We start from the raw sequence: 27976 nt of genomic DNA, 5'->3' as shown, positions 1-27976 counted from the left end.
CCATGGTTTGCTTTGATTGGGCGCCAGTGAGATGCCTTGCTTGGATCACGGCCCAAATTCATACCAGGGAAGTAGTTCATTTTTCTCATCATCTTGGCCACCACAGAACTGATGGCGAACGGCAAACACAACTCCTCCCGAGAGGCATCCTTGTAAGAGATAACAGCAACCTCGAATGCGAAACCATTCAAGTTGTAGTCATCTGCTTTTGCAACTGGAAGGATTAAAGTTTCTCCTGTTATTTGCCCTATTTCTGGCTCTTCATCACCTCTGACAGTGAACAACTTCCCATCTTTAATGAACTTCAATTTTTGGTGAAGGGTTGAAGCGACAGCACCTTCCTTATGTAACCAGGGACGTCCTAGAAGCATATTGAACGAGGCTTTGATATCAATAACTTGAAACTCAACCTCAAATTCTTGACCGCCCATAACTATCTTGGTGGTGAGGACTCCGACCACATTTCTTCGGGTATTGTCATATGCGAGGATACCAAGGGTTGATTCGGCAAAATCAGTGGGACCGAAACCCAAGGTAATGGCAGTTCTTAATGGACACACATTCAACGCGGATCCGTTATCTACCAACACAGATGGTACTTTCTTGCCTCCACAAACAATAGTGACATGAAGAGCTCTAGCATGATTCCGACCTTGAGGAGGCAGCTCTTGATCTGAGAAACTAATGGCCCTGGTGGCCTGGGTTAGAGCAACAACTTCAGCCAGTTGCTCCGGAGATATCTCTGAGGATACCTGTGTTGTATTCAATTCTTTTAACACAGCCTCTCTGTGTTTCTTTGATGCTATCAATAATCCCCATACAGATATAACAGCCTGAGTTTTCTTTAACTGCTGCACAACTTCATCATCTGGATCTTTCACATATTGCGGCTCCTCTCCTCGAGCCAATGCCCCTGGATTTTCGACTCTCAATTCAACAGGTTTGAAAATTCTTCCGCCCCTTGTCACATGTCTGACTTCATCCAATTCAGGCTCATCATAAGTGATAATTTGAGGGACTTGTGGCTCATAGGTGATTACCAAGGGAGGTACAGACTCTCTTAGGTGTGATTCATCACAGAATATGATTTGGGGTTCAGAGATGGGTTCTAAGGCACATATGAGGGTAAGAGGGTCAAACTCAGGATCTCCTATGGTTATGGCATTAACGGCAGCAGGAGGATTTGCATGACCAGGTAATGGGTTTTGGGTGACATTGGGTCTTGGCTGGAATGCAATGACTTTCTCATCAATGAGTTTCTGGATTCTAAATTTCAAGGCAATGCAGTTGTCAGTAAGATGACCAGGACCTCTGTGGTACTCACAGTGTAGGTCAGCTCGCCAACTTGCAGGTAGAGGATTGGGGGGAGGCCGGATGGCAGGTAAGGTTATGCGACCTGAAGCAAGACACTGCTTAAGCACCTCTGAAGATGGAATGGGAAGAGGGGTAAATTCTACCCGGGTTTGTTGCCGAGGTGCGGTTGCGGTTTGAGCATAGTCCATTACTAAAGGTTCTTGGGACCTAGAGGATTGAGCATTGGAACGGGAAATACTATTGACTTGGGCTGGAGGGGACTTTTTGAAATCTCTGGGGTTTGGGTTGCTACGGTTGAATACACCTTGAGCCATAGCCTCCTCTATCTGGGTGCCAGCCACGATGAAGTGTTTGAAGTCTGGATAGTATTGCAAAGACATGTGATACTGGAGCTGGGGGGAAATATTTTTCATGATTATCTGGACTTGTTCTTCCTCAGACGGGCGCTCCATCATCTGAGCTGCTATTCTCCTCCATCTTTTCACAAAAATCAAAAAGGATTCCCTCAAGTCTTGCTTTGTTCTCTCTAAATCCTTTCTGGTGATTTCTGTCCCATCATCATATTTGAATTGCCTGATGAACTGCTCGCCGATATCCTTCCATGTCCTGTAACGAGTCTTGTCCAAGACCATGAACCATCTCCTCGCAACCTTGGTTAGGGAAACTGGGAACAATTGAGCCATTTGCTCAGAAGATAACCCTTGAGGCTGACACATGATGGTGAACATTTGCAAATGTGTGATTGGACAACCCACACCATCATATTTGTCGAAATCGGGCATTTGAAAATTGGCAGGAAGGCGAATTTCGGGAAATAAAGTAAGATCACTGGGATTGAAACCACCCTGGTCTTGAAACTGAATGTCTTGAACTTTCCTGGTAAGAGTCTCTAATTTCTCCATAACAGACTTATCAACCATGGACTGAGAAGGCCTACTGTGATTCTCGCTGTACTGCTCTTTTTCTAAGTCTTCTTCGACTTTATCAGGGATATTGATGAACACTGTTTGGGCAGGTGCTACTGGAGTAGCTGCTTGGCGCATAGGCCCTTTATCCTTGGACAACGACGGTCCCAACTTTTCAGAAAGCTGAGCCTTGATAACTCGGTTTTCTTCTTTGAGTTCTTGAAGCTGTTGGAGAATCAAGGTAAGAGTATCGGTAATAGCAGCGGGTGGAAGACCATCTTGGTTGTCTGCCATTGGTGAGGATGAGGACGGGAAAGAAGGAGATGCTGGGGTTCTTAGAGAAGGTGGCGGAGAAACAGATTTCCTCTCTAACCGCGAAGAGACCCGAACCCAAGGAGTATTAGGGTTAGCTATGATGTTTATTGCCCTGTAATATCCGAAAGACATATTTTAAAATCAGAGAGAAGAATAGACGATGATGCACACATAGACAAAGATAATGAAAGAGAAGGATGGACTTTATTGATCAATCATTAAAATTTGAGTACATGGTTCAATCTTTCAAAGATAAACATGGAACTAAGCATTCTTTTTAGACTTCTTCTTCGGACGACAATCTTCCTCAACTGACTCCTTTAAAGGTTTGATGATTCTTGCATCCCAAGCAGATGAAACAGCTTTGACAATCTTGGGCTTGAGACCCTCAGGCGGATAGAAATGATGAAGGGGAGGCACAATGGATTGCTCCCTTCCATACTGACGCTGAATCCTGGCAGGAACATAAAAGGAAGTCTTTTTGAAACCAAGAAGGCGAACGTAGTTAGCTTCTCCGGTGTTGAAGACAGCTTCTTGGATTCCGGGAATTTGCCAATAAATCTGATCTTCTTGGCGAGAATTTAACCATTCAACCCAATCGCTTTTATGATCGAAAGAAACATCATGACGCCATTCACTGAAGGTGTATAACGTATGATCAAAATGGACAGGAGCTGCAATTTTTAGCTTGTGGCATAACCACACTTGAAGTAATGCAGGACATCCTGAGAAAGACCCAACGAAAGAGCGAATATAAGAGCTTGGACCTGAACTGGCACGAAGGTGAGCCATATCATCCAATCCATTGAAAGTTTCTGCAAGCATAGTAGGAATTGGATTGGCGCCACGATCCATTTGATCAACGAGGTCCAGAAGAACAGCTGACGCAAAGCGAGAAGGCTGGACAGTGAGGAACCTAGCAAAGGAGCAGAATCTCAAAGCGCGCCGTCGAGCTTTTTGAATATCAACAGCACCAATGTATCCAACAGGAGGGTAAATGTCAATCAGTCGCTGCATGGACACTTCTTGGCCTTTCATGAAAGAGTTCATGGATTCATCTGGATTATCCATCAAGCAAAGGAACAAAGGACGATAATCTGGAACACAGGATGGCTTCACTAGAGGGCCATCCACAGGATATTCCAATAAGGCACACCATTCTTCAAAGGTGGGACACATTTCTTGGTTGCCAAAACGGAAGACATGATGATCGGGATCCCAACACTCTGATGCGGCATAGAGTAATCCCCAATCGAGCTTGATGGTTGCCACGTAGCCGAAGAGATTTTTCTCTTGTTCACTTATGGCGTAGATATGGGATTCTCTTAATGTACCACGGATCCAATCAAGAATTGTACGAGTAGACATAGTGCCCGTAAGCCAAGAGAAGAGATATAAGAATGATCAGGATTACATGAACACGAGATTGGGATAAGTTCCTGCCAGTACAAGGAAAGTATGAATACATGATCGAATCACACGATAGAAGAATGAAAGGCATACGATCGAAAGATTAGATGAGATAGCATAAGATTGCTTTCAACGGATAGATCAAGAATGACTAATCCTATGAGATCTTTGGAAATGATAGGATTTATATCCTAACCCCTAAAGGAAATTTTTTTTTTAATCTCGCACATTTTAACAGTGTGACCTGAAGGCATCAACCCTAATCCTAATCAAGCGGAGTGGAGAGAGGATCTCGACTCATGACTTTGTTCGTGTACCTAGGACCGATCGTAGCCATTGGAAGATGGTCTACGGCCTAATCTAGACACAAATAGGCAGGATATCCTAAACTAGGCTCACACACGTGATGCACATGTGTTCGTATACTACATGCATGTGTGGGTTAATCTAGGGGTAAGGCCAAGAGTTCCCTTAGCGCGAATCCCTGTTCGATATACTGTACCAGTGTCCGGCGTATCAGTACGTGAACAAGAGATCCGTTTACGTACCATAATGGTACTAGGCTAAGGGTGGAATGCTTCTCTAGCACAGAGGCACCAGGTGATGAAATCCCAGTCAACCATGCTAGATAACACTCCGGGTTCCTAAAATAGGACGTGTGTGCACGTGAGATGCAGAGTTTAGATGCAAGTAATGTAAGTGTGTGCAATATGTTTGCGCAATCTATGATGCCTTCAGGTTTTGTTAGATTAAGTTTGAGTAAAGTGTGATGAGAAAATAAAACAAGACAAACTAATCTAACAAGTATAGAGTTTTTATGAGCCAATTAAATTAAATTCAAATGAATTATCTTTTGAAATTTTAATGAAGTTAGGTGGTCCCCAGCAGAGTCGCCAAACTGTGGTACCCGAATCCCGCGAGAGGGGTGGGGCGCGAGCCGCCGCGCTCTCTCTCTTGGTCTCCTGTATCCACGCGATTGGCGTGTGCATTTAATTATTGATCTGAATTCGTCTTTCATGTGAACTTGGGATCACTAAGGCAATCCGAATTCCACACGAAAGAGACTGACAGAGTCGCCACCTAGATGTGGGATCTAGGACCCGAAATTAACCAGAAATCTAGACTCGCTACCTGGTTACGAGAATGGAAGGTATGGGGAGTTATCCGCCACATGCACCATTCCTGCCCGATAATCGGTCTTCGATTCCAAAAGCTAACTCTTTTAAATTTATTTTAAATGGCTCATTCAACTCTATGTTAATGTGCGAACTAAGTGACATGCATCCTATGATCTAATTTCAATGTGAATCCTAGATGTGTATCTTGATTTATTAATTTGTCTGGATTCATTCTAAGTGAAAGTTCTCCTAGAATTCTAATTTCATGGAAAGCCCTAAATGATTTGATTAAGCATTTACAAGAAAATTAATATCCAAAACACCACAATTTGTTGTGGTGCCGACTCGCGGGTGGTATGCCGTCAGACATCCAAGCTGCCTACGTACCCAAGCCTCACTGGGATCAGAGTCGACGTAGTTCGGTGCACCTAAGCTAAGTTACATATGCCTAACTCAACTAAGACACCGACCTAGACGGGATTGACTGTTTCAACAGTTTTAGGAGAAGTTATTTAATTCAAGTTGAGGATTTTATTATCTTAGGATTTCATCTAAGATGCTATATGATTCTCATCTAAATGCAAATGGTCCCTTAGACTAATGCAGGTTTGCCTTACATCCTAGTTTACTAGGCTTGTCCTAGGGAAAGATTGGGTGACTAGTGTAACTAGACCTATGGCACGGTTGCTATACATAGCAAGCGTCCGTGATGAGGCTGGACTCCTAACTCTAGGACTCTCTAAAACTTAGGACACGACACGACACCGGTGTTCCTAAATTGGGCTCTAAGGGTCCTTACGACGGAAACCGTGATCCAACGGTTCCGAAAGACACAAGACAAATCGATTTAAATTCTCGAGGTTAGTGAAAAAAAAGATGGAAGAGATGATGAAATAGTGTGAGGGAATGAGAAAGATAGAGAAAGGTGCGATTGAACTTGGGAGTGCCAAATTGCCTACGTACCCCGCGATGGGGATCAAGCCACACGTAGTTCCGCTGGGGAGGTTGCTTGGATTTTGGAAAACAGGATTGGTATTTGGATCAGGAATCGGGTTTGTATTTGAGCATTGGACTTGAGATTCAGAAACATTGATTTAGCAATGGGATTTTGGAATTGGGAATTTGCATCAAAGAATTGAGCATATAGGAATCATCAAGGGTTTGAATTTTGGGAATTCAAAATGGGCGGGCTTATGAGATTCGGTCAAATGGATTCAGACATGCGACTCAGATTGTGTTGGGATATGACTTGGTTAGGCAAAAGGGAGGAAGTTCTATTAGGTGTAAAAGGGCATTAGTAGAATAGGGGAATGACTCGGTTGTGACATGGAAGGCCGCAACTTGGTCGAATGCGACTCGGTTGCATTGGGATGGGTTGATTAAGGAATTGGATTGAGTCAACTAAGGGGAGAGTCCAATCGGTTAAAGAGGTTGAGCATACTCGACTAGAGAGTTGGGTCAACTCGACTAGGGAGGTTGGCTAGAGTTGACTCAGTTGAGCTGGGTTGGGATCCCACTTGGATGGATTGTATTGGGGCGATTTGACTTAAGCTGCAGGTGGCCTGGCTGGGTTAGATTTAATGTAACCAGATTTATGGATAAATGGTGTGCCTCAGTGAGTGGACAAAGGTATGGCTTGGGTTGATGTGACTCGGTTGAGTTGTGCTAGGGTCAGGTTAGGTGGGGTTAATGGTTGAGTTGGATTGGATTGGGTTAATGGTCAAGGTCAAGTGTGGGTTGACTTGGCTTAGACTGGATTGGAACTGGTTGAGCGTGGATTGGGGTGCGGCTTGAGGTTTGGGTGGTTGGAGTATCTTAGGAACCAATAGGGCAAAGCGGCTCTTAAGGGGAATGAATTAATTGGGCCGAATGGGCCCGATGGCCGGGTTAACTGGGTTGGCCGGGTCTATTGTAGGGGTGTATGAGGGTACTGTTGGGTGGATGAATGAAAGGCATGTGGTGTATGATGTGTGGCTATGGTTATAGGGTTTAAGGCTTATGGGTATGGGTTTAGGTGTGGTTAATGGTTAGGTTGGATTGGGTTAATGGTTAGGGTCAAGTGAGTCGGGTCTAAGTTAGGAGCAAACCCGAGACTAGCCATGGTCTAACTAGGAGGAAGCAGGGTACAAACCAGGGTGCGGACCAGGGTGCACCAGGGTGCGAACCAGCAGGGAACCAGGGTGCGAACCAGCAGGGGAACCAGGGTGCAACCAGCAGGGAACCTGGGTGCAACCAGCAGCGAACCTGGGTGCAACCAGGGTCTAACCAGAGTGCGAACCAGCAGGGAACCAGGGTGCGAACCAGCAGGGGAACCAGGGTGCAACCAGCAGGGTACAAACCAGGGTGCGGACCAGGGTGCACCAGGGTGCGAACCAGCAGGGAACCAGGGTGCAACCCGCAGGGGAACCATGGTGCAACCAGCAGGGAACCTGGGTGCAACCAGCAGCGAACCTGGGTGCAACCAGGGTCTAACCAGAGTGCGAACCAGCAGGGAACCAGGGTGTGAACCAGTATCGAACCTAGGTGCAAACAGCAACGAACCTGGGTGCAACCAGGGTCTAACCAGAGTGCGAACCAGCAGGGAACCAGGGTGCGAACCAGTATCGAACCTGGGTGCAACCAGCAACGAACCTGGGTGCAACCAGGGTCTAACCAGAGGCTAACCAGGGGGAACCAGGGTGTGAACCATTAGGGAAAAATAAAAATGAAGATAAGATGGGTTAAGAGAAGAGGGAAACATGTATAACTTCAAAGTCTACCATCAAGAAGAATGAGTAAAGATTGATCCTAGATGCTTCCTAACATGGTTTTTCTTTTAAAGTAAAAGATATGCATGAAAATAGACCCTACATAGAATTGAAATAAATGCCTACCTCTTTGAAAACCCACTTTGTGTTTGATTTTTCTTTGATCTTAATTCCTTGAAGATGATTCCTTGCTTGATAATGACTGCTTTTGATATATATCACCCAACGTATCACCCGATCCGGCAAGGATGGCCGAACCCTTGAAGAGATGAGGGAGAGGGATGAATTTTCTAAGAGAGGGATTCTTTTTCTTCTTTTTCTTGGATGGTGGGATGAGAGGGTATTTATAGGAGAATGGGATAGGAGGTTAGGTGAGGTTAGGTGAGGTTAGGTGAGGTTAGGTGAGGTTTGGGTGGTTAGGATGAGAGGAGAGGTTAGGTGAGGTTAGGTGAGGTTTGGATGGTTAGGATGAGAGGAGAGGTTAGGTGGTTTTGGATGGTGAGACCCAGGTCAAGATCTGTCATTGATCTAACGATTTACGGAAATCGGGTCTCGGAATGGAATCAGGGTCCGGGCTATGAAGTGACCCTAGCTTATTTTGTCCCGATTGATGATCCGTAAAGTCAGATCAAGATATTAATGACCTAAAACATATAAATCAATGATAGAGGGGGTTCTCACATGGATTTAACACACTAAATTCACTAATCAGGGTATTTTTCAATTTTTCGGATCTAATCATCTCACCAGGTACATCTCTTTATCATTTTGTTTTTTTCAAAAAATTTGAGGATGGATCAATATATTAGGTTATTGTTGGTTAAAGTAAAGCAAAATGTGGGTGTCTACACATACTATGTATAACACTAGGCATACTTGTGTTATACGTTTAAGTATGGATCATAAGCATAGTACCCGATATATTGAGTCCGGAGCCCTACTTTCATTTTACATATATTATATATATAGATATATTTTCTGACTTAGTGAAGCCCAATTAGGATCTGCATGTGCTTATATATATTGCATTCATATAAAGACGAATATGTGTTGCTTACACATGTTGGAGCCTAGATTTTGGAGCCATGTCCTATCAATAGATTATTCTAGCTCACCTTATGTGGCTACAACGCAGTCCTAGTGTACTCACATGTCTGTCTTGAGTCAAGTGTCTTGACTCTGTGGGATTATATTTAGGGCTGGTACCTCTGGTTAGGATATATATGTATATATGTATATATTGATTATCAGATTGGGGCCTACTCTTTAGTGAGGTTTCCTTGTTTAATCTAATCAGTTATATCAGTCCGTTTTTCAGATCTAGACCCGACCAGTGGCTTTTACTTGCCCCTCTCATGGTCGAGACCTATCATTTGATCTATTCTTTGAGATTTTTTTCCATATATCTCTTGATTATAAGATCAGGACCTACTTTCTAGTAGAGATTTCTGGCCTGAATCAATCAGTCATGTCTATTCATCTCTTAGATCTAAACCTAGCTAGTGGCTTCTACTTGTCACACTCATAGCTACGGTTTATTCCTTGCCCCAGTGATGACAACTTTTGCCTATTTTTATCCTTAAGATTCAAACCTCATTTATCCATTCTTTTGTTGTGTCATAAATTCATATTGCGTATGTATTATTCAAATTTTTGCTTGTTTTGTCTTTAGATATGGTCGACAGTTTGTCTACTGTCTCTATGGCCATAGTCTATCATTGTTGATCTCCTTGATCATACAGTTTTGACATCCATCTTCCAGATTTAGATCCGGTCTATGATCCACTTTTGTCATTTTGTGACCGCGGTCTCGTTTCTGAGTTTCTAATCATCTTTTGATCATCAGTGGAACATTCGGTGTCGCCAATTGTATCCTTCTTATGATTGATCATTAAGTTTATCTCTATTTTTTGTTTATTCCAAGTTATCTTCATTCCCTTATTATCCCGTCCTATCTTTGTGTCAGGTCTGATTATAGCGAACATTTTGCTGGACAACTGGATAGCCGATACCATTAGAGTTCTTCCGTCTGAGCATTCAAAGACAAACATGGTTGCTCGTTTCATCAATTCATTCACTCATCTGAACAGTCATGATATAAATTGGAAGTTTCTTCAAGCAGCTGCTGGACTTTGGGATCCTGTTCTTCTTGTCTTCCGATTTGGCCCTTTTGAATTCTGTCCCATATTTGAGGACTGGTGTACCCTGCTAGAGCTCCCATCTGAGGGACTCTGGATCAAACCTTCAAGAATAGAACCCTCCCATGACCACTTTTGTAAACTATTCAAAAATGAAATTGTGGATGCTCTGCCGTGTCTAACGGATACGTGCGTGAAAGTTCAAGACCTGATTAAGCTTTTTCCCAAAAACGTCGATCCTACCAATTCCCGTTTTCAGGATTGTCGACGTAGCACTTTAATCTTTATGGTCTTCGCACGTCACGTTCTTCACAGAAACTGCCATGTTGCATCTTTAACCCTATTAGGAGTGGTAGATCAGATCAATGAGGGGAGGAATCCTATACCCGCCATGTTAGCAGAGACATTCTTGGGACTAGACCTTATTGCTTCCCAAGAAGTCAAAGACAATTTCTGTGGATGTGTTAAATTGCTATATGTCTGGCTTGGTGAGAAACTTCAAGTTCTTTATCGACAAAACCAAAATCCGTATACCCTGAAGAATTTCCGTGCATGGCAACCAATAGCTAATCAACCTCAGTCCATTGATGAATGGCGTAATTGGTTGCAGCATGTAGAGATGAGCCAGTTTCATTGGGTGAGTCATTCATGCTTCCAAGTTTTCATTAGCACCTACCCACATCCGTTTGTTTACCTCATGGGTCTTGAGAAATCATCTTTTTATGCACCCATGCGATTTCTCCATCAGGTTACAGGAATTCCATGTCCTCCTGGAGCCATAGTCCCTCCTCTTTGTGAAGATCTCACTCCTGATCTCATTAGATCCATTGTGGCTGGTTGAGGAAACAAAAAAATGGAGAGGAGATTTTCTTTAGCATCTAAAATCCGACATGGAGAAATATCAGAAGAGCCTGCAAGCAGGAGAGCTCGGATTGAGGAGCTTTGAGGATCCATATTATGTTTTATCATCTTGATTTCTGCATTTTCCATTATTGTCAGTCTGCTTATCCAGTTGTGATCAGAGATTAATATTTCCATCCGTTGTAATCACAATTTGAATTCTATTAATGAAAGTGTGTTTACGTTTCTCTCGTCACTATTTGATTGAATATCTTATCTCATTTATCATTCATTTTAATCTAATTTTTATACTTCTATTTCAGGATTCTGATATAGAGCAATCATAGCTTCTCAGAAAACTCATATTTCAAAACCAACTTGGTCCCATTAGACATCTGACTCCAGGCTGAGTCGACAGTCTTTGTCACCACCCTCTTTTACTTCCCCATTGTTACCCATTTCAAACTTTCAGGAAACTCTTTCACCCATTTTACCCACACCTGAATCAATGGCGGAAAATGGACATAATACCCTTGGCACCAATGAGTTGATGAAGGCTATCCTAGCACAATTGGGCACCATCAATGAAGAAATTGCTCGTTTGAAAAATGACAGAGAGTTAACTTCTAAAGAGCATGCACCCTAGCATCCTTCAGTCACACCTCCTCCACCTCCTATGATGAACAGACCAGCAATATTCACTGTTGGGGATGACTTTGAGATGAGCAATATGCAGAAGAGAATTGTCACCCTCATCTGGATAGAGCCGATAAGGGCAAGGTGATAACAGACAGATTGGACATGCTGACCCAGGAGATAGAAAACATAAAATTCCAAGGCCCGAAGAAGTTGAACATGGCAGATTTTATGATTTATCCGGGAGTCACATTGCCTCCGAGATTCAAAGTACCAGACATGGATAAATACGATGGGACCGGGTGTCCTAGAAGCCATCTGATGTCAGTTCTTCTGCTTCTACAGCACCATGGTTTATCTCCAGAACAGGTTGCTCTTTTATTTCCTCGATCCCTGATCGGAGTGGCTAAGAAGTGGTTCTTGAGCTTGAAATCTGAAGAGATCCGAACCTTAGAAGACATTGCTAATAGGTTCGTCGAGCAATTCTCCATGGAGGAGGGGATCTATGTAACCAAGCGAGATCTGAAAGCGTTGAAGCAGGGCCATAATGAAAGCTGCGCAAATGATTCATCGTCTGTCAGATGAGGACCAGATTAAAATTGTGGTGAAAAATCTATCGCCACAATACTACCATCACCTGGCCATCCAATATTTTCTTTATTTCAATCATCTTATCAAGACAGAAACCCAAATAGAGGATGCATTGTCCAAAGGTTTGAGATCGAGAATTTCTTCTGATTCAAGAGAAGGAAAAAGACCAATGATCGCACCTAAGGAGGTTCACAATGTGAATACTGCTCCGCCAGCAAGGAGGGTAAACTTTGGTGAAGGTCGCCCAGAGAGGAAAGAACCGAGACGATTTGACCCTTTGGCATATTCCTTGTCAGTAGTGTTAAAGAAACTGTTGAGGGACAAGAAGATTGAGCTGCTAGAGCCTAGAGAGATTCCGAATCCTCTCCCAAGGTACTGGAGGAAGGATTACTATTGTGAATATCATCAGAGTGTCGAACATCTGATTGATAGATGTATGGCATTAAATCATAAGATCCAGGACATGATTGAGGCAAAGAAAATTTCTATCAAAGCTCCTAATGTTACTCGGAATCCCTTGCCGACGCATGCCAGCCCTCCGCCAAATGTTTAGGCGATCCTTACAGTGGAAATCGTTTTGGACCATTCCCATATCTGCGCAGTAATCTCTGAGGAACCATATGTTCTGAGATAGGAAGAGGGAGATGAAGATACAGAAATGAGAAGCCTTATGTACTGTCTGCTCGGGATAAAGTATTAGCAGAATCCCCTGAGTGCTCTTATGTCTTCAAATATGAAGAAGAAGAGATGGAAGAAAAAGTCCCGTATGTTTTAAGACTAGAGGATGAAGACCTGTCACTTCTGGATGACCAATGTGATGAGCTCCGTCATGTTACACGTGGAGGACGTTTCTTTAAGCCGGCAGAGTTGAGTGTCAAAAATCCTGCTGAAGTCGCAAGAGCTACAGAAAAACAGAAACAGAGTGTTGAAGAGGAAGAGGACAATTTGCTAAAACAACTGAAAAAGACGCAAGCTAATGTTTCCATCTAAGGCTTATTGATGGCGTCACCCAAGCATCGACAATTGGTGCTTCGTGAGTTAAATGCATTGCAAGTGTCAGTTGAGATCACTCCAGATGAGTTGGTCAGCTTAGTGACCATGAGAGCTTCCAATACTTTATCCTTCACAGACGAGGATTTGCCTCCAGAAGGTAAAGATCATACTCACCCTCTCCGGATCATCGTAATCTGCAACAAAAAGAGAGTGCCGGAAGTCTTAATTGATAATGGGTCAGCTTTGAACGTTTGCCCGTTAAGTACTACCACTACTTTAGGGTTCGGACCAGAAGACTTCATACCATCTTAGCAGGGTATATTGGCATATGATGGCACCAGAAGAGGTGTAATTGGGACATTGGCCACTGAAATCGAGATTGGGGGAGAGACTTTTGAAGTCGAATTCCAAGTGCTTGATATTAAATCCTCTTTGAAATAAACAAGAGGGGGGATGAATTGGTTTTAACTCTAATTTATACCTTTTTAAATTTAAGTATTAAACCTAATTTGATTTTTCTTCTCTTGATTAGATTTTGGTTAGTTCAAATAAGATCAAAACAAAATGAAATGCTAAACCAAATAAGAATGAAACTGCAAGACAAGTGAGGAAGACACCGATGTATAGTGGTTCGGGCAAAGCCCTACTCCACTCTTCTTAAGATTGTCCTTAAGGATTTCCACTATGTGAGACCTCCACGATGCCCGGCTCCGAGGCGATTACACTTCCAAGGGGTATTAAATGAGGATGCCCTTGACACCTTTACACCGACTCTCCTTCTTCGCCGAGTTCTAAGAGATACTCCTTAGGGTATTAAGATAGGATGCCCTAGCCACCTTTACAAGAATAGAAGATGAATTGCTTGGCTTCTCTTGAAAGCTTGATGCACGATGTAATCCCCTTGAGTGCTTCTCCTCAATAGGTTGCAAATGGATGGCCTAAATCCAAACTCAAATGATTTGCAAGTGCAAGCCAAGTTTGGTGGAGAAAACAAAATCTTAAGCTAAAATGAGTTGCAAGTGTTTTTGAATACTTAAGATGGTTTTCCAAATATTCAAGAGAGGAGGATAATCCTTTTGAATGAGTATTTATAGCACTTGAGAAGATATGACCGTTTCGGAGTGTAATTAACAAAAACCAATTTTTAATTAAAAAACCAACGACTCTTTTCTATGCTGTCGCGATGTTCTCGGAGTTCCGAGAGAACGGCCAGAAGAAGGAAAATTCTACTAGACCATTTCTCGGAGTTCCGAGAGAATGGCCAGAAGTTGTAAAATACTACTGGACCATTTCTCGGAGTTCCCAGTTCGGAGCTCCGAGAAGCCTAAAATCAGCATGACTTTTCTGTTTTTGTTGCTATTTGATTTTGGGCTTTTGGAACTCAATTCCTATGATAATTTGGAATGTTCATGAGGGTCCCAACATGTTGGTCCACCACATAACCATTCACTTAACCATTTAAGTTCTTAAGTGGTTTTGGAAACTATTTTGAAAACCTTGCCTTGACTTAGAAATCTAAAGAGAAAGAGATGTACAATGAAATCTAGGTAACCCTCAACTTCTCTTTAGCCTTGGTCTTCAATTGGTCTTCCATTTTGTGTATGCTTGCTTGAGAGATAATGTGAGCTCTACTTAGCTCCTTTGACTCTTGTGTGGTACATCTTCAAGCATGACCATGTGGTGTGTTGGTTCATTCAATGATCAACCTATCTTAACACAACACTTCAAGGCAAATTGATTAGTATTCAAGAACATAATCAATTATGTTTAGAATCATCAAAACAAGATAGGAGAGTAGACCCTTGGGCTTACAATCTCCCCCTTTTTTATGATGATAAACAAAATTGATTATGAGGTGTATGTGGAGTGACATAATAGGCAAGTGAATGCAAGAACTCCCCCTCAATATATGCACAATGACAAACGATAACAACTAAAAGCATATAGTGCATATAGGCAATTGAATAGATAATCAATTTCAAACTCTCCCCCTTTTGTCATCGACAGAAAGGGCGAACTAAAATGTATAGCAATTAGGAGTGAATGAAGATTGAGTTAGGTACTCCCCCTAAATCAATGCTTATGGTATAAAATATGTAGCCAAGTAATGCACATATACCTGTTCATGATCGAGATGTTGACATATTGTCAAATTGTTAGGTATTTTAATTAAGGTGAAGGTACCTCTCCATCTTAGAGAACTAAGAAGGCTAAGAGTACCAATTGAGTGATTTTTAAGATTAATGTTTGACATCTCATTCATGCAGATACTACCAAACAAGGATGATATATATATATATATATATATATATATATATATATATATATATTTTAGATAAGCTAGTGAAAGGCACAAAGTATTTATCTGGCAATTTCTTTGACTTGATCCGCACTCCAAATGTTCAAGACACTTCAGATATAACATATTCTATCATCATTAAGGGATTTTGTAAAGATATCAGCCAATTGTTCCTCAGTGTTGATATTTTTAAGCAAATATCCCCTTTTTGTGAGTGATCTCTAATGAAGTGGTGCCTAATCTCAATATGTTTGGTTCTTGAGTGTTGTATGGGGTTCTTTGTCAAGTTTATAGCACTAGTATTGTCACATTGGATGAGAATATTTTCCATTTTAATTCCATAGTCCATCAATGTGCTTTTCATCCATAGGACTTGTGCACAGCAAGCTCCAGCTGCCACATATTCTGCTTCTGTTGTGGATAGAGCTACTGAATTCTGTTTCTTGCTAAACCATGAAACAAGTGATTTGCCTAAGAATTGACAAGTCCCACTAGTGCTTTTCCTATCCACTCTACATCCAGTGAAGTCTGCATCTGAATATCCAATGAGAGTGAAGGCAGTAGATCTTTCATACCATAGTCCCAGACTTTGGGTTCCTCTTAAGTACTTGAAGATCTTCTTGACTGCAGATAGGTGAGACTCCTTTGGATCCGATTGAAATCGAGCACAGAGACAGACAGTAAACATAATGTCTGGTCTGCTGGCTGTCAAATAGAGTAGGCTACCTATCATACCCCTATACATCTTTTGGTCCACAGATTTGCCAAATTCATCCTTTTCTAATTTAGCAGCTGTACTCATGGAAATTCTTGATGTCTTACTGCTATCCATACCATACTTCTTTAATAACTCCTTTGTATATTTTTCTTGATTTATAAATATCCCATTTTGGTATTGTTTGATTTGGAGTCCTAAGAAGTAGGTTAACTCACCCATCATGCTCATTTCAAATTCATTTTTCGTTAGAGTTGCAAATTCACCACACATTTTTTGATTAGTCAAGCCACAGATGGTGTCATCCACATAAATCTGGACAAGGAGGATATCTTGATTTTCTCTTTTGATAAATAGTGTTTTATCCACATTTCTCATCTCAAAACCTTTTTCCACTAGGAAGGTGCAAAGCCTCTCATACCAAGCTCTATAGGAGCTTGCTTCAACCCATATAAAGCCTTATCAAGCTTGAAGACATGATTTGGATGTTTGTAGTCTTCAAAACCTGGAGGTTGCTCAACATACACTTCCTCTTGGATATAGCCATTTAGGAAGTCACTTTTGACATCCATTTGATATAGTTTAAATCCTTTATGAGATGCATATGCCAAGAGTATCCTAATAGCTTCCATACGGGCAACAGGAGCAAATGTCTCACCATAGTCTATTCCTTTCTCCTGATTGTACCCTTGGGCTACAAGCCTAGCTTTATTTTTAGTGATAATTCCATTTTCATCCATTTTGTTTCTATACACCCATCTTGTGCCAACGACTGGATGATCACTAGGCCTAGGCACTAGCCTCCACACCTTGTTCCTTTCGAATTGACTCAACTCCTCTTGCATAGCCATCAACCAATATTCATCCTATTCGGCTTCCTTGATGGACTTAGGTTTTAATTCGGATAGGAACGCCAAGTTGTTACTCACACTTCGATAGTATGATCTAGTTCTTACCAGCGATGTGGCATCACCTAAGATTTGGAATTCAGGATGATCTACAAATATTCTCCTATCCCTAGGTAATGAGTCATCATCTACACTCTCAACTTCATCACTAGGTAATGTATTACTTGTAGATGCATGGGAGGAGCATTTGTCTTAGGTAAGAGGTGTTCAATAGGTTCATCCTCATCATGTGGCATTTCTTGAGGTGTTGGCTCTCTTTCATCAAATGTAACATGCATGAAATCTTTTACAACTAGGGTTCTTCTATTAAATACTCTATATGCCTTGCTATGTGTAGAATATCCTAAGAATATGCCATCACCCGACTTCTTATCAAATTTGTGTAAGTTATCTTTAATATTCAAGATGTAGCATTTACAACCAAACACTCTAAAGTAGCTTATATTTGGTTTCAAGTTTTTCCAAAGCTCATAAGGTGTTTTCTTAGAAATTTGCCTCATAAATACCCTATTTATGATATAGCAAGCGGTGCTAACCACCTCCGCCCAAAAGTATCTAGGGAGATCATTCTCATGTAACATGGTTCTAGCCATTTCTTTGAGGGTTCGGTTCTTTCTTTCTACAACCCCATTTTGTTGAGGTGTTCTAGGTGCCGAAAAGTTATGTTTGATGCCATGTTCATTACAATAAGTGTCAAAGTGTATATTTTCAAATTCCGTTCCATGGTCACTTCTAATGTAAGATATGGCAATACCTTGTTCATTTTGGACTTGATTACACAACTTAAGAAAATTTTCATAGGTTTCATCTTTATGTACTAAAAATATGACCCCTGTAAATCGTGAGTAGTCATCCACAACGATAAACACGTACCTCTTTCCACCTAGGCTACTTGTCTTCATTGGTCCAAAAAGATCCATATGAAGTAGTTGCAAGGGGTAAGTGGTTGAGATCATATTTTAGGGGCAAATGAGCTCTTCAATTATTTGCCTAATTGACAAGTTCTACAAATGTGATCTTTGGTGTACTTGAACTTAGGCAATCCTCTAACAATGTCTTTTGAGGAGAGGGTTGAAATGACATCCATTCCGGCATGAGCCAACCTCCTTTGCCATAACCAAGAATCTTCACTAATGGCATTAAGACAAGTTACATTTTGGAGTCTAAGATCATCTAGCCCAATAGTGTAAATGTTTTTGTCTCTAGAACCTATGAATTGTACTTTTTCATCTATCTTATTTTTAACAATGCATTTGTCGGGGTTGAAGACTACTTCAAAACCATTGTCACACAATTGATTAATGCTAATAAGATTATGAGATAAGCCATCAACATAAAGTACATCATGTATGGGAGAGGTAGAGTTACCTATGGTGCCTTCTCCTTTAACTTTTCCTTTCTTATCATCTCTAAAGGTAACATCTCCACCATTCTTGAGTGATAGGGATGCAAATTGAGTGAGGTCTCCGGTCATGTGTCTATAGTATCCACTATCAAGGTACCATGTGTTCTTCTTGATATGGCTTTTAAGGCATACCTACATATGAATAGGCAAGTGAGATCCATTTGGTACCCAAATCTCCCAAATCTTGCTAAATTCATTTATTTTTACTTTAGCGTTCAATTTGATTTTATCTTGTTTAGCATACATGCAAGCAACCTTATAATGTCCTTCTAGACCACAATAAAAGCAAGTTTTAGTACCACTAGAAGAAGCCTTTACAAATTTATTTTTATAGTTTGACATTGTAGTATTCCATTTATGTCATAAGTCCACTTTTATCATGTGACAATCTTTGAATATTAACAAGCCTATCCAATTTTAGTGAACCATGTTTAAATTTTTCAAAGAGTTTCTTTAACTCATCATATTCATGAGATAGTTTACTATTTTCATGCTTTAGCTTGTTGTTTTCAATAGATAGTTCTTGTCGATTTTCATTTAAAATCTTGATGGTAGCATTTAAATCATGAATTTCAACTTTATATTTTTCATTTTCATCATCTAAAAATTCATGACCTTTCTTTAACCAACCAAATTATTTTGTCATGCTAGAAAGAGAATTTTCAAGTGATGTATTTTTATCAAGTTCAATTTCAAGTTCATCATGTGCACTTTGTAGAGAATCAAGAACTTCTTTTAAAATAATGACATCATTTAAAGTACTTAACTCTTGATTGTCATTTGTTGAGGCCATGAAGCAAACATTTTTTGCTATCAAGCAATCTTCTCCATCATTTGGTTCACCTTCACTTTCATTGTCCTCATCCCATGTGGCGGTCATTCCCTTCTTGCCTTTTCTTCTCTTGAAACGATTGTTTGAAGTAGGCTCATTGTTGAGTGGACAATCTGGGCGAATGTGTCCAAGTTTCTTGCATCCGTAGCATCGGGGTTGAGATGATCCGTCACCGAGCTCTTCTTTCTTCTTGAATGGAGGATTGGCCCTTCTATTTCTCATGCCTCCCATATTCCTTTGCAAGAACTTGATCCTTCTTGTTAGGAGGGCTACTTCACCTTCCATGTCTCCCTTTGCCTCTTCATCATCACCTAAATTGCACGCAAAAGCAACACATTTTCCTTTTTTAATTTTATTTTCGATTTCGGGTGCTTTTGTTTTGAAAATCATCTCATGGGTTATCAAGGACCCTATTAGTTCATCTAGGTTTAATGTGTTCATGTCCTTGGCTTCGGTGATTGCAGAGGTTTTGGATTCTGATGATAAAGGTAGGGATCTAAGGATTTTGGTCACTAAATCTCTATTTGAAAATTGTTTTCCAAGTCCCCTTAGTCCATTTATTAGGTTAGTAAATCTAGTGTACATATCGGCAATAGTTTCATCGGGTGTCATTTGAAAAAGTTCATATTGCCTAAATAGATGATTCATTTTAGATTCCTTAACTTGGGTTGTTCCCTCATGGGTAACTTCTAAGGTGTCCCAAATTTTCTTAGCTGAATTCAAGTTTGAAACTCCATTGAATTCTCTGGGTGACAAAGCACAAATTAAAGAATTCATGGCTTTGGCATTGTATTTGAGGCTTGTTGTTCGGCTACGGTCCATTCATTTAGATTTCTAATGGGCAAGGTATATCCATTATGAATGGCTCTCCACATTTGGTAATCTTAGGTTAAAAAGATTTTCAATTTAGTTTTCCAAAATCCATAATTTGTTCCATCAAAATAAGGTGGCCTAGTGTTTGAGTATCCTTCATGGTGTTGAGGGTAGTTTGCCATTTTTAGAATCTTTTCTCTAGACCGGTTAGGGTTTTAAACAAAGTAGAGATGAGGCTCTGATACCAATTGAAATAAACAAGAGGGGGTGTGAATTAGTTTTAACACTAATTTATACCTTTTTAAATTTAAGTATTAAACCTAATTTATTTTTCTTCTCTTGATTAGATTTTGGTTAGTTCAAATAAGATCAAAACAAAATGAAATGCTAAACCAAATAAGAATGAAAGTGCAAGACAAGTAAGGAACACACCGATGTATAGTGGTTCGGGCAAAGCCCTACTCAACTCTTCTTAAGATCGTCCTTAAGAATTTCCACTATGTGAGACCTCCACGATGCCCGGCTTCGAGGCGATTACACTTCCAAGGGGTATTAAATGAGGATGCCCTTGACACCTTTACACTGACTCTCCTTCTTCGTCGAGTTCTAAGCGATACTCCCTAGGGTATTAAGATAGGATGCCCTAGCCAAGAATAGAAGATGAATTGCTTGGCTTCTCTTGAAAGCTTGATGCACGATGTAGTCCCCTTGAGTGCTTCTCCACAATAGGTTGCAAATGGAAGGCCTAAATCCAAACTCAAATGATTTGCAAGTGCAAGGCAAGTTTGGTGGAGAAAATAAAATCTTAAGCTAAAATGAGTTGCAAGTGTTTTTGAATGCTTAAGATGGTTTTCCAAATATTCAAGAGAGGAGGATAATCCTTTTGGATGAGTATTTATAGCACTTGAGAAGATATGACCATTTGGGGGTGTAATTAACAAAAACCAATTTTTAATTCAAAAACCAACGGCTCTTTTCTGTGCTGTCACGACGTTCTCGGAGCTCCGAGAAATTCTCGGAGTTCCGAGACAAATTCTCCAAGTTCCGAGAGAACGGCCAGAAGAATGAAAATTCTACTGGACAATTTCTCGGAGTTCTGAGAGAATGGCCAGAAGTTGTAAAGTACTACTGGACCATTTCTGTTTTTGTTGCTATTTGATTTTGGGCTTTTGGAACTCAATTCTTATGATAATTTGGAATGTTCATGAGGGTCCCAACATGTTGGTCCACCACATAACCATTCACTTAACCATTTAAGTTCTTAAGTGGTTTTGGAAACTATTTTGAAAACCTTGCATTGACTTAGAAATCTAAAGAGAAAGAGATGTACAATGAAATCTAGGTAACCCTCAACTTCTCTTTAGCCTTGGTCTTCAATTGGTCTTCCATTTTGTGTATGCTTGCTTGAGAGATAATGTGAGCTCCACTTAGCTCCTTTGACTCTTGTGTGGTACATCTTCAAGCATGACCATGTGGTGTGTTGGTTCCTTCAATGATCAACCTATCTTAACACAACACTTCAAGGCAAATTGATTAGTATTCAAGAACATAATCAATTATGTTTAGAATCATCAAAACAAGATAGGAGAGTAGACCCTTGGGCTTACACTCTTTCTTTCTTCTCTTGGGCCGACCTTGGCAACATAAGGTCGGAGTTATTCCGTCAACGTTACATCAGAAACTGAAGTTCATCCGGAATAACAGAGTGATTACAGTGCGAGGAGATCTAGAACCGGAAGTTGGGCAGATAACTGCTGAATCAGTTGTTGAAGGTGCCAAAGATGTCAGCTTGACAGGATTCTCACTAGAGGTCTCTACTATATCTATGGAGGCCATGAATGAGGAAATCATGGTTTTGACAAGTACCAATGTCCATGTAGCAAGAATAATGCGACGACATGGGTATGTACTGGGAGCTGGCCTGGGAAGGAATTTGCAAGTCCTGACTGAATGGCCAGTGATGAAGGCGGTGAATGGATTATTCGGGTTAGGGTATCAACCTACTCGAAAAGAAGTCCAAGAAAAGAAGGCTTATATGCTGAAATGGGCCGAGTGTCGCCGCTGGGGTTTAGAGTTTCTGATGGGAAAGTTCAGCATGGTCATGAATGGCAGATTCAGAAAGGAAGGGGCTGATTGTCCGTTTTACAGTTTTTCTGAGCCTTGGTATGATGAGACTGGAAAGAAAATACCGGGTTTAGAGATTTTCTTCACAGATAAATTGCCGGAGGATTTCTATAATGAGCAGATTGCAGTGACAGCAGAGGCAGAGGAACAAGACTCAGATTGGGTTGAGAACCTTGGACCAGAACTCCTAGACTCCATGTTTCAGGTTGAGGCACCAGTCATGGCAATGATTGAAGGAGACACACCCTTCATGAACCCGAGAAACTCCATTACCCCAGCCGAGGGACCTCTGGATAACTGGACCTCACAGGTTTTACCCCAAGTAGTTTTTCAGTATAGTCTAGTCCCTTCAAAAGAGTCAGTCGTTTCAAAATGTGTGTCAGTTTCTGAGTCCAACCCAGAGTCTGTCATTTCTAACTTTTCTTTTGATGCAGGTACTGTAGAGGTCGAGTCTACTTCTGGAGTACGTGACGAGTCTGTCCCTGGTGGCGTCGAGTCCAAGTCTGAGGACGTTCTCATTGGTGTTCCGTTTGTACATATTTCTGATTGTGTCGATACTGATGTCAACCTATTTTTTCATTCAGTTTCAGAGTATGTAAAGCCTGATGTGGGCGAGTCATCTGATGTAATCATTGATTCCGATAAAATAAAAGACTCTTTTGTGTATATTCCTGTACTTGTCTATTCTACTAATTCTGCTTCTAAACCTGATCAAGTAATTAATAATGATAATCAAGACTCCCCCTCTAATGAGGAAGCCGACGACGACACTCCCTTGAAATCAAACATATGATTCAACAAGAAGAGAGTCGCCGAGCAAAACCACTTGAAGAGAAAATTGAAACCGTAAATATAGGTGATGAATCCTTGATTCGGGAGATATGGATTGGCAAAATTTTATCTCCTGAAGAGGGTGAAGAATTAATCACCTTGCTAAAAGAGTTTAAGGAGGTTTTTGCTTGGTCTTACGATGACATGCCAGGATTGAGTGAGGACATTGTCCAACACAAATTACCTCTAATCCCTGGTGATGGGGTATAAAAAACAGCAGCCAATCAGTTGTCGACACGTGGCCCCAGGATGGCCCACCGCAAATCCAGTGTCGGCCCAGGGGTAGTTTGGTAATTAACTAAAAGTAGGTAAACTTAAACCTATAAAAGGTCGACACCTGTCCTGGCGTAGGTAATCCAACCACCCCAGGTTTCCTTCTGTAAAAGGCCTTTCAGGGCTCAAATCAATTGGTAATAACTTCTAATCTACCACTCTTAAAAACTCGCTCTGCACTCCTGCTCATACTGACTTGAGTGTCGAAGGGAACGACTCCCGGTTGGTCTTCTGACCTTGTGTGTTGTTGTGCAGGACTCAGCTCCTTCACTTCGGCTCCTCGGGTCCTCCAGCTCAGCTCATACGTCACTGCTGTATCTGTTACCGATTTTAGGCCTAACAGATTGGCGCCATCCGTGGGACCACGAACTAAAAGTTGTTCGAATCCCCTATACAAAATGGCAGGGCGGAAGAGTGCTCGGGTACCAACTGCACGGACTACTCGAGCCGTACTACCTCACAGGACCCGTAGCGAGCGAATCGCCTCGCAGGTGGTGGCTCCCTCTACTACAGCAGAGCAGAGCCCAGCTCGTTCAGAACACCTCAATCCCACCCCCACTCCAGATCAAGTTCAAGCTCTCTTTCAACAGATGACGGCTCTTGTTGATCAGTACCAACACCTGATCCAAGTGCCTCCCCAACATCCTCCAGAAGCTCCACGACCTGTACAGGAGAGGTCGAATGCCCACAGGGAAGAGCCAGTGCGCCCCAGTGGGGACCGGACCCACCACTGAAGGCAAGTCCATCACTCCAGAACTAGGCATGCCCATACAGAACCTCACCACCGTCGGAGGTCGCGGTCCCGCTCAGCGCGAAAGCATCGAGCCCAGGAAGACCACGCGCCGCATGAAAAATCCCGGCCTCATCGAAGGAGTTCGGAAAGTCAGTCCGGCTCGGCGGCGAGCCCATCGGTGGAGAGAAACACATCGTTGGACCGGCTAGACCGTAGAGTTGATCCGATGCTACGAAGGATAGAAGAAATAGATCACCACATAAAAGAGCTGGCAAAGGATCAGAGCCGGCCTACTACGAAGGCGTTCTCAAGCAGAACGCCGTTCACCGACGATGTTATGAACGCCCCGGCGCCCAGGGGGTTTAAAATGCCGACCGTCCCGCAATATGACGGTACCACTAACCCTGTGGACCATTTGGAAACGTTCAAAACAATGATGCTCCTCCACGGTGCGTCCGATGGCTTCCTCTGCAGAGCATTCCCGACCACACTGACTGGTGTGGCCCAGGACTGGTACTCAAGAATCAAACCGAACTCCATCAGCAACTTTGAAGACTTCGGGGACAATCTGGTCCGCCATTTCATGAGTAGTCGGAGGCTAAGGAAAACAACAGCATCCTTGATGGCCTTCCGGCAGGAGGATAGCGAACCTCTGAAGGCGTTCGTCGGCCGTTTCAACAGGGAGGCACTCCAAGTGCCGAATTTGGATCCCTCAGCCGTCCTGAACGCGCTCCTCGCAGGCTCTAGATCCAACGATTTCTGCCGGTCAGTGGCTCCCCAAAACCCACACTCTCTGGCAGATCTGATGGTCGGAGCTGAGGAGTATATAGCACTGGAAGAGACCCTGGCGGCCTTGGACTCAAATCGGAGGAGAACCTCTGAAGACAAGAACCCTACCAAGCAGCGTAGGGACGATAATGCCCCCAGAAGAGAGAGGTCCCCCCAGAGAAGGAAAGAGAACTTTACCCCTCTCAACACCTCCTAGAGACACATACTGGCCGAATCAGAGGAGAAGAGTTCGTAAGGTGGCCGACCAGAATGATCTCCAAGGGAAATAAGAAAGACAAGTCGAAGTACTGTCGGTTCCACAGGGACCACGGGCACAACACAGACGAGTGCTGGCAGCTCAAGGAAGAAATCGAGCTGCTGGTCGGTCGGGGATATTTGAAAAAATATGTCAGAAGTGACGGCCCCAGAAGAGAGCGCAGAGAAAAGAGTCCCTAGGGCCAGAGCCCTCGACGATCACAGCCGCCCCCTGCCCGGAACAAATCTCATCTGCCATCTAGTTCACAACCAGAAGCACACCGATCCCAGCCAAGGGGGGTCATCGGCACGATTATGGGTGGACAGGCCGCTGGGGGCACGTCATCTGCTGCTCGAAAAGCATACGCACGCCAAGTCAATGCCGTGCACACATGCAGCAAAAAGATGAAGACGGAGAATGAGATCTCCTTTTCAGATGTGGATCTCGACAATTTGATACTGCCTCACGACGACGCCTTGGTCTTGACAATGCTCGTCACGAACTGGGAGCTGAAGAAAATCCTTGTCGACAACGGGAGTTCGGCCGATATCATGTACTATCATGATTTTGAGAGAATGATGATTGGAGACGACCGCTTAAGGCCGGCGAACTCGGATCTGTTCGGTTTCTCTGGGGAGGTCGTGAAAGTGGAAGTACAGATTGAACTCCCAGTCCTCGTCGGAGAGCCGCCCTGTCAAGCCTTCGTGATGGTCAACTTCCTGGTAGTGAGGGCCACTTCGGTCTATAACGCTATCTTGGGACGACACGGCCAGAACTTGATCCGCACTGTCGCTTCAGCGTATCACCAGAAAATGAAGTTCATAACGCCAAACGACGTAGGAGAAGTAAGAGGAGATCAACCATAGTCCAGGGAGTGCTATGCTATGGCACTCAAGGGTAAAAATGCAGTGGAATCGCTGCCGATTGAGCTACTCGATCTGAGGGATGAAGCCCAGGGGACTCAGCCCACCGAAGACCTCATCTCCATCCCTTTGTGCAAAGGTGATAACGAGAAAGTCGTTCAGATCGGATCCTCTATAGGCAGTAGCACCCGGCATAGCCTCACCCAGTTTCTTCAAGACAATGCAGACGTCTTTGCATGGGCTCCCGTTGACATGCCAGGCATAGACCCGAAAGTCAGCATGCACAGACTTGGTATTGACCCAACCTGCAGGCCGGTGAAACAGAAAAGAAGACATTTCGCCCTCGAAAGGCGGCAGACGATAAAGGAAGAAGTGGAGAGGCTCTTAAGGGCTGACTTCATTCGAGAAATCCAATACCCGGACTGCCTGGCAAACGTGGTCCTGGTGAAAAAGACAAATGGGAAGTGGATGACCTGCGTTGATTTCACTGATCTGAACAAAGCCTGTCCCAAGGACAGCTACCCGCTCAAGAAAATCGATCAGCTCATTGATGCCACCGCAGGTCACGAATTACTAAGCTTCATGGACGCCTTCTCTAGATACAACCAGATCAGAATGTATGAGTCAGATATACCAAAGACTTCCTTCATAACAGATCAGGGGACATACTGTTACCGTGTCATGCCCTTCGGCCTAAAAAATGTTGGGGCCACGTATCAGAGGCTCGTAAACAAGCTCTTCCAGAAACAGATCGGCCGTAACATGGAAGTCTACGTCGATGATATGCTGGTCAAAAGCCGAAGTGCGCAAGATCATGTATCCGACTTGAGAGAAACATTCCAAGTCCTACGATAGCATAACATGAAACTCAACCCCACCAAGTGTACTTTCGGCGTCAGCTCGTGAAAGTTCTTGGGGTTTATGGTAAGCCAAAGAGGGATAGAGGCCAATCCAGAGAAGATCAAGGCCGTGGTAGAGCTCACTCCACCGAAAACTATCATAGAAGTACAACGGCTAACGGGAATGGTGGCCGCACTGGAGCGCTTCATCTCAAAATCTGCAGAGAGATGCTTGCCTTTCTTCAACGCCGTTAAAGGAATCAAGACTGCACCCTGGACAGAGGAGTGGCAGATCGCATTCGAAGTGTTGAAGCAGTACTTGTCCTCTCCACCGCTGTTGATAAAGCCGGAACCGGGGGAGGAGCTGCTCCTGTACCTGTCCGTGAGCCCCACGGCTCTAGCAGCTGTCCTAGTTCGAGAAGAGCACAGCCAACAAAAACCGGTTTACTATGTCAGCAAGGTCCTGCACGATGCCGAGATCAGGTACCAGCGGGTCGAGAAATTGGCTTACGCTCTGATCATGGCAGCCAGGAAATTGAAGCCGTATTTCCAAGCCCACACAATAAAAGTCTTGACAGATCAGTCGCTCCGGCAGGTTCTCCATAGACCGGATATCTCAGGATGACTCGTGAAATGGGCCATGGAGCTAAGCGAATTCGATATCCAGTACATGCCTAGGCCAGCGATAAAGGCTCAAGTGCTGGCAGACTTCGTGGCTGAATGCACCATCCCCCAGCAGAGCACCGAGTTTGAAGCTGTCCAAACCCAAGCTATGGAGAAGGTAACCACAACTGAAAAGCGAACAGAAGCTAAGACGGAACCAGTAAGAACAGAAATCGTCCCCGCACAGGCAGAACAGGATCCATCGACCACCGAGCCGCTCTAGGAAGTATATGTGGACGGCTCTTCAAACAATGGTGGCTGTGGAGCCGGTTTGGTTCTCACCGGGCCTGACAACTTCACTTTAGATTACGCCCTAAGGTTCGAATTCCGCGCATCCAACAATGAGGTAGAGTATGAGGCCCTCATCGCCGGAATGAACCTAGCAGTCCAGACCACCGCCGAAAGGCTGAAAGCGTACTGTGACTCCCAGCTGGTTGCAAACCAGATTCAAGGGGTATATGAGGCCCGCGACGAACGTATGATCAAATACCTCTCCAAGGCCCGCCAGTTAGCCAGCAAGTTCAAAAATTTCGAGGTCATCAGAATCCCTAGAACAGAAAATGCAAAAGCGGATGTATTGTCTAAACTGGCTGCATCCTGATGGGGCACAAATACGGCTACGCTCCCAGATATCGCCACGTGTCATC

General features: G+C 43.0%; 1 protein-coding gene across 1 annotated transcript; it reads right to left on the bottom strand.

Moving 5' to 3' along the window:
* Positions 1–2719: 2719 nt before the first annotated feature.
* Positions 2720–8138, bottom strand: LOC143847416 (uncharacterized). Its single transcript, XM_077356233.1, has 2 exons — positions 7936–8138; positions 2720–3973 (listed from the first exon to the last, which is right to left on the bottom strand). The coding sequence occupies exon 2, from the start codon at positions 3900–3902 to the stop codon at positions 2799–2801; it is 1104 nt and encodes a 367-aa protein (XP_077212348.1). The 5' UTR covers positions 3903–3973; positions 7936–8138; the 3' UTR covers positions 2720–2798.
* Positions 8139–27976: the final 19838 nt, after the last annotated feature.

This window comes from Tasmannia lanceolata, unplaced genomic scaffold (genome assembly GCF_043159265.1).
Source record: "Tasmannia lanceolata isolate RefF3 unplaced genomic scaffold, GAP_Taslan_0.1 ptg000015l, whole genome shotgun sequence".
Lineage (NCBI taxonomy): Eukaryota > Viridiplantae > Streptophyta > Magnoliopsida > Canellales > Winteraceae > Tasmannia > Tasmannia lanceolata.
The sequence above is the reverse complement of the archived record's forward strand: the minus strand, read 5'-3'. Positions and strand labels throughout refer to the sequence as shown.

Bases quoted from the DNA above. Each gene is read 5' to 3' on its own strand.
- LOC143847416 (XM_077356233.1), bottom strand. From the start codon at position 3,902: ATGTCTACTCGTACAATTCTTGATTGGATCCGTGGTACATTAAGAGAA.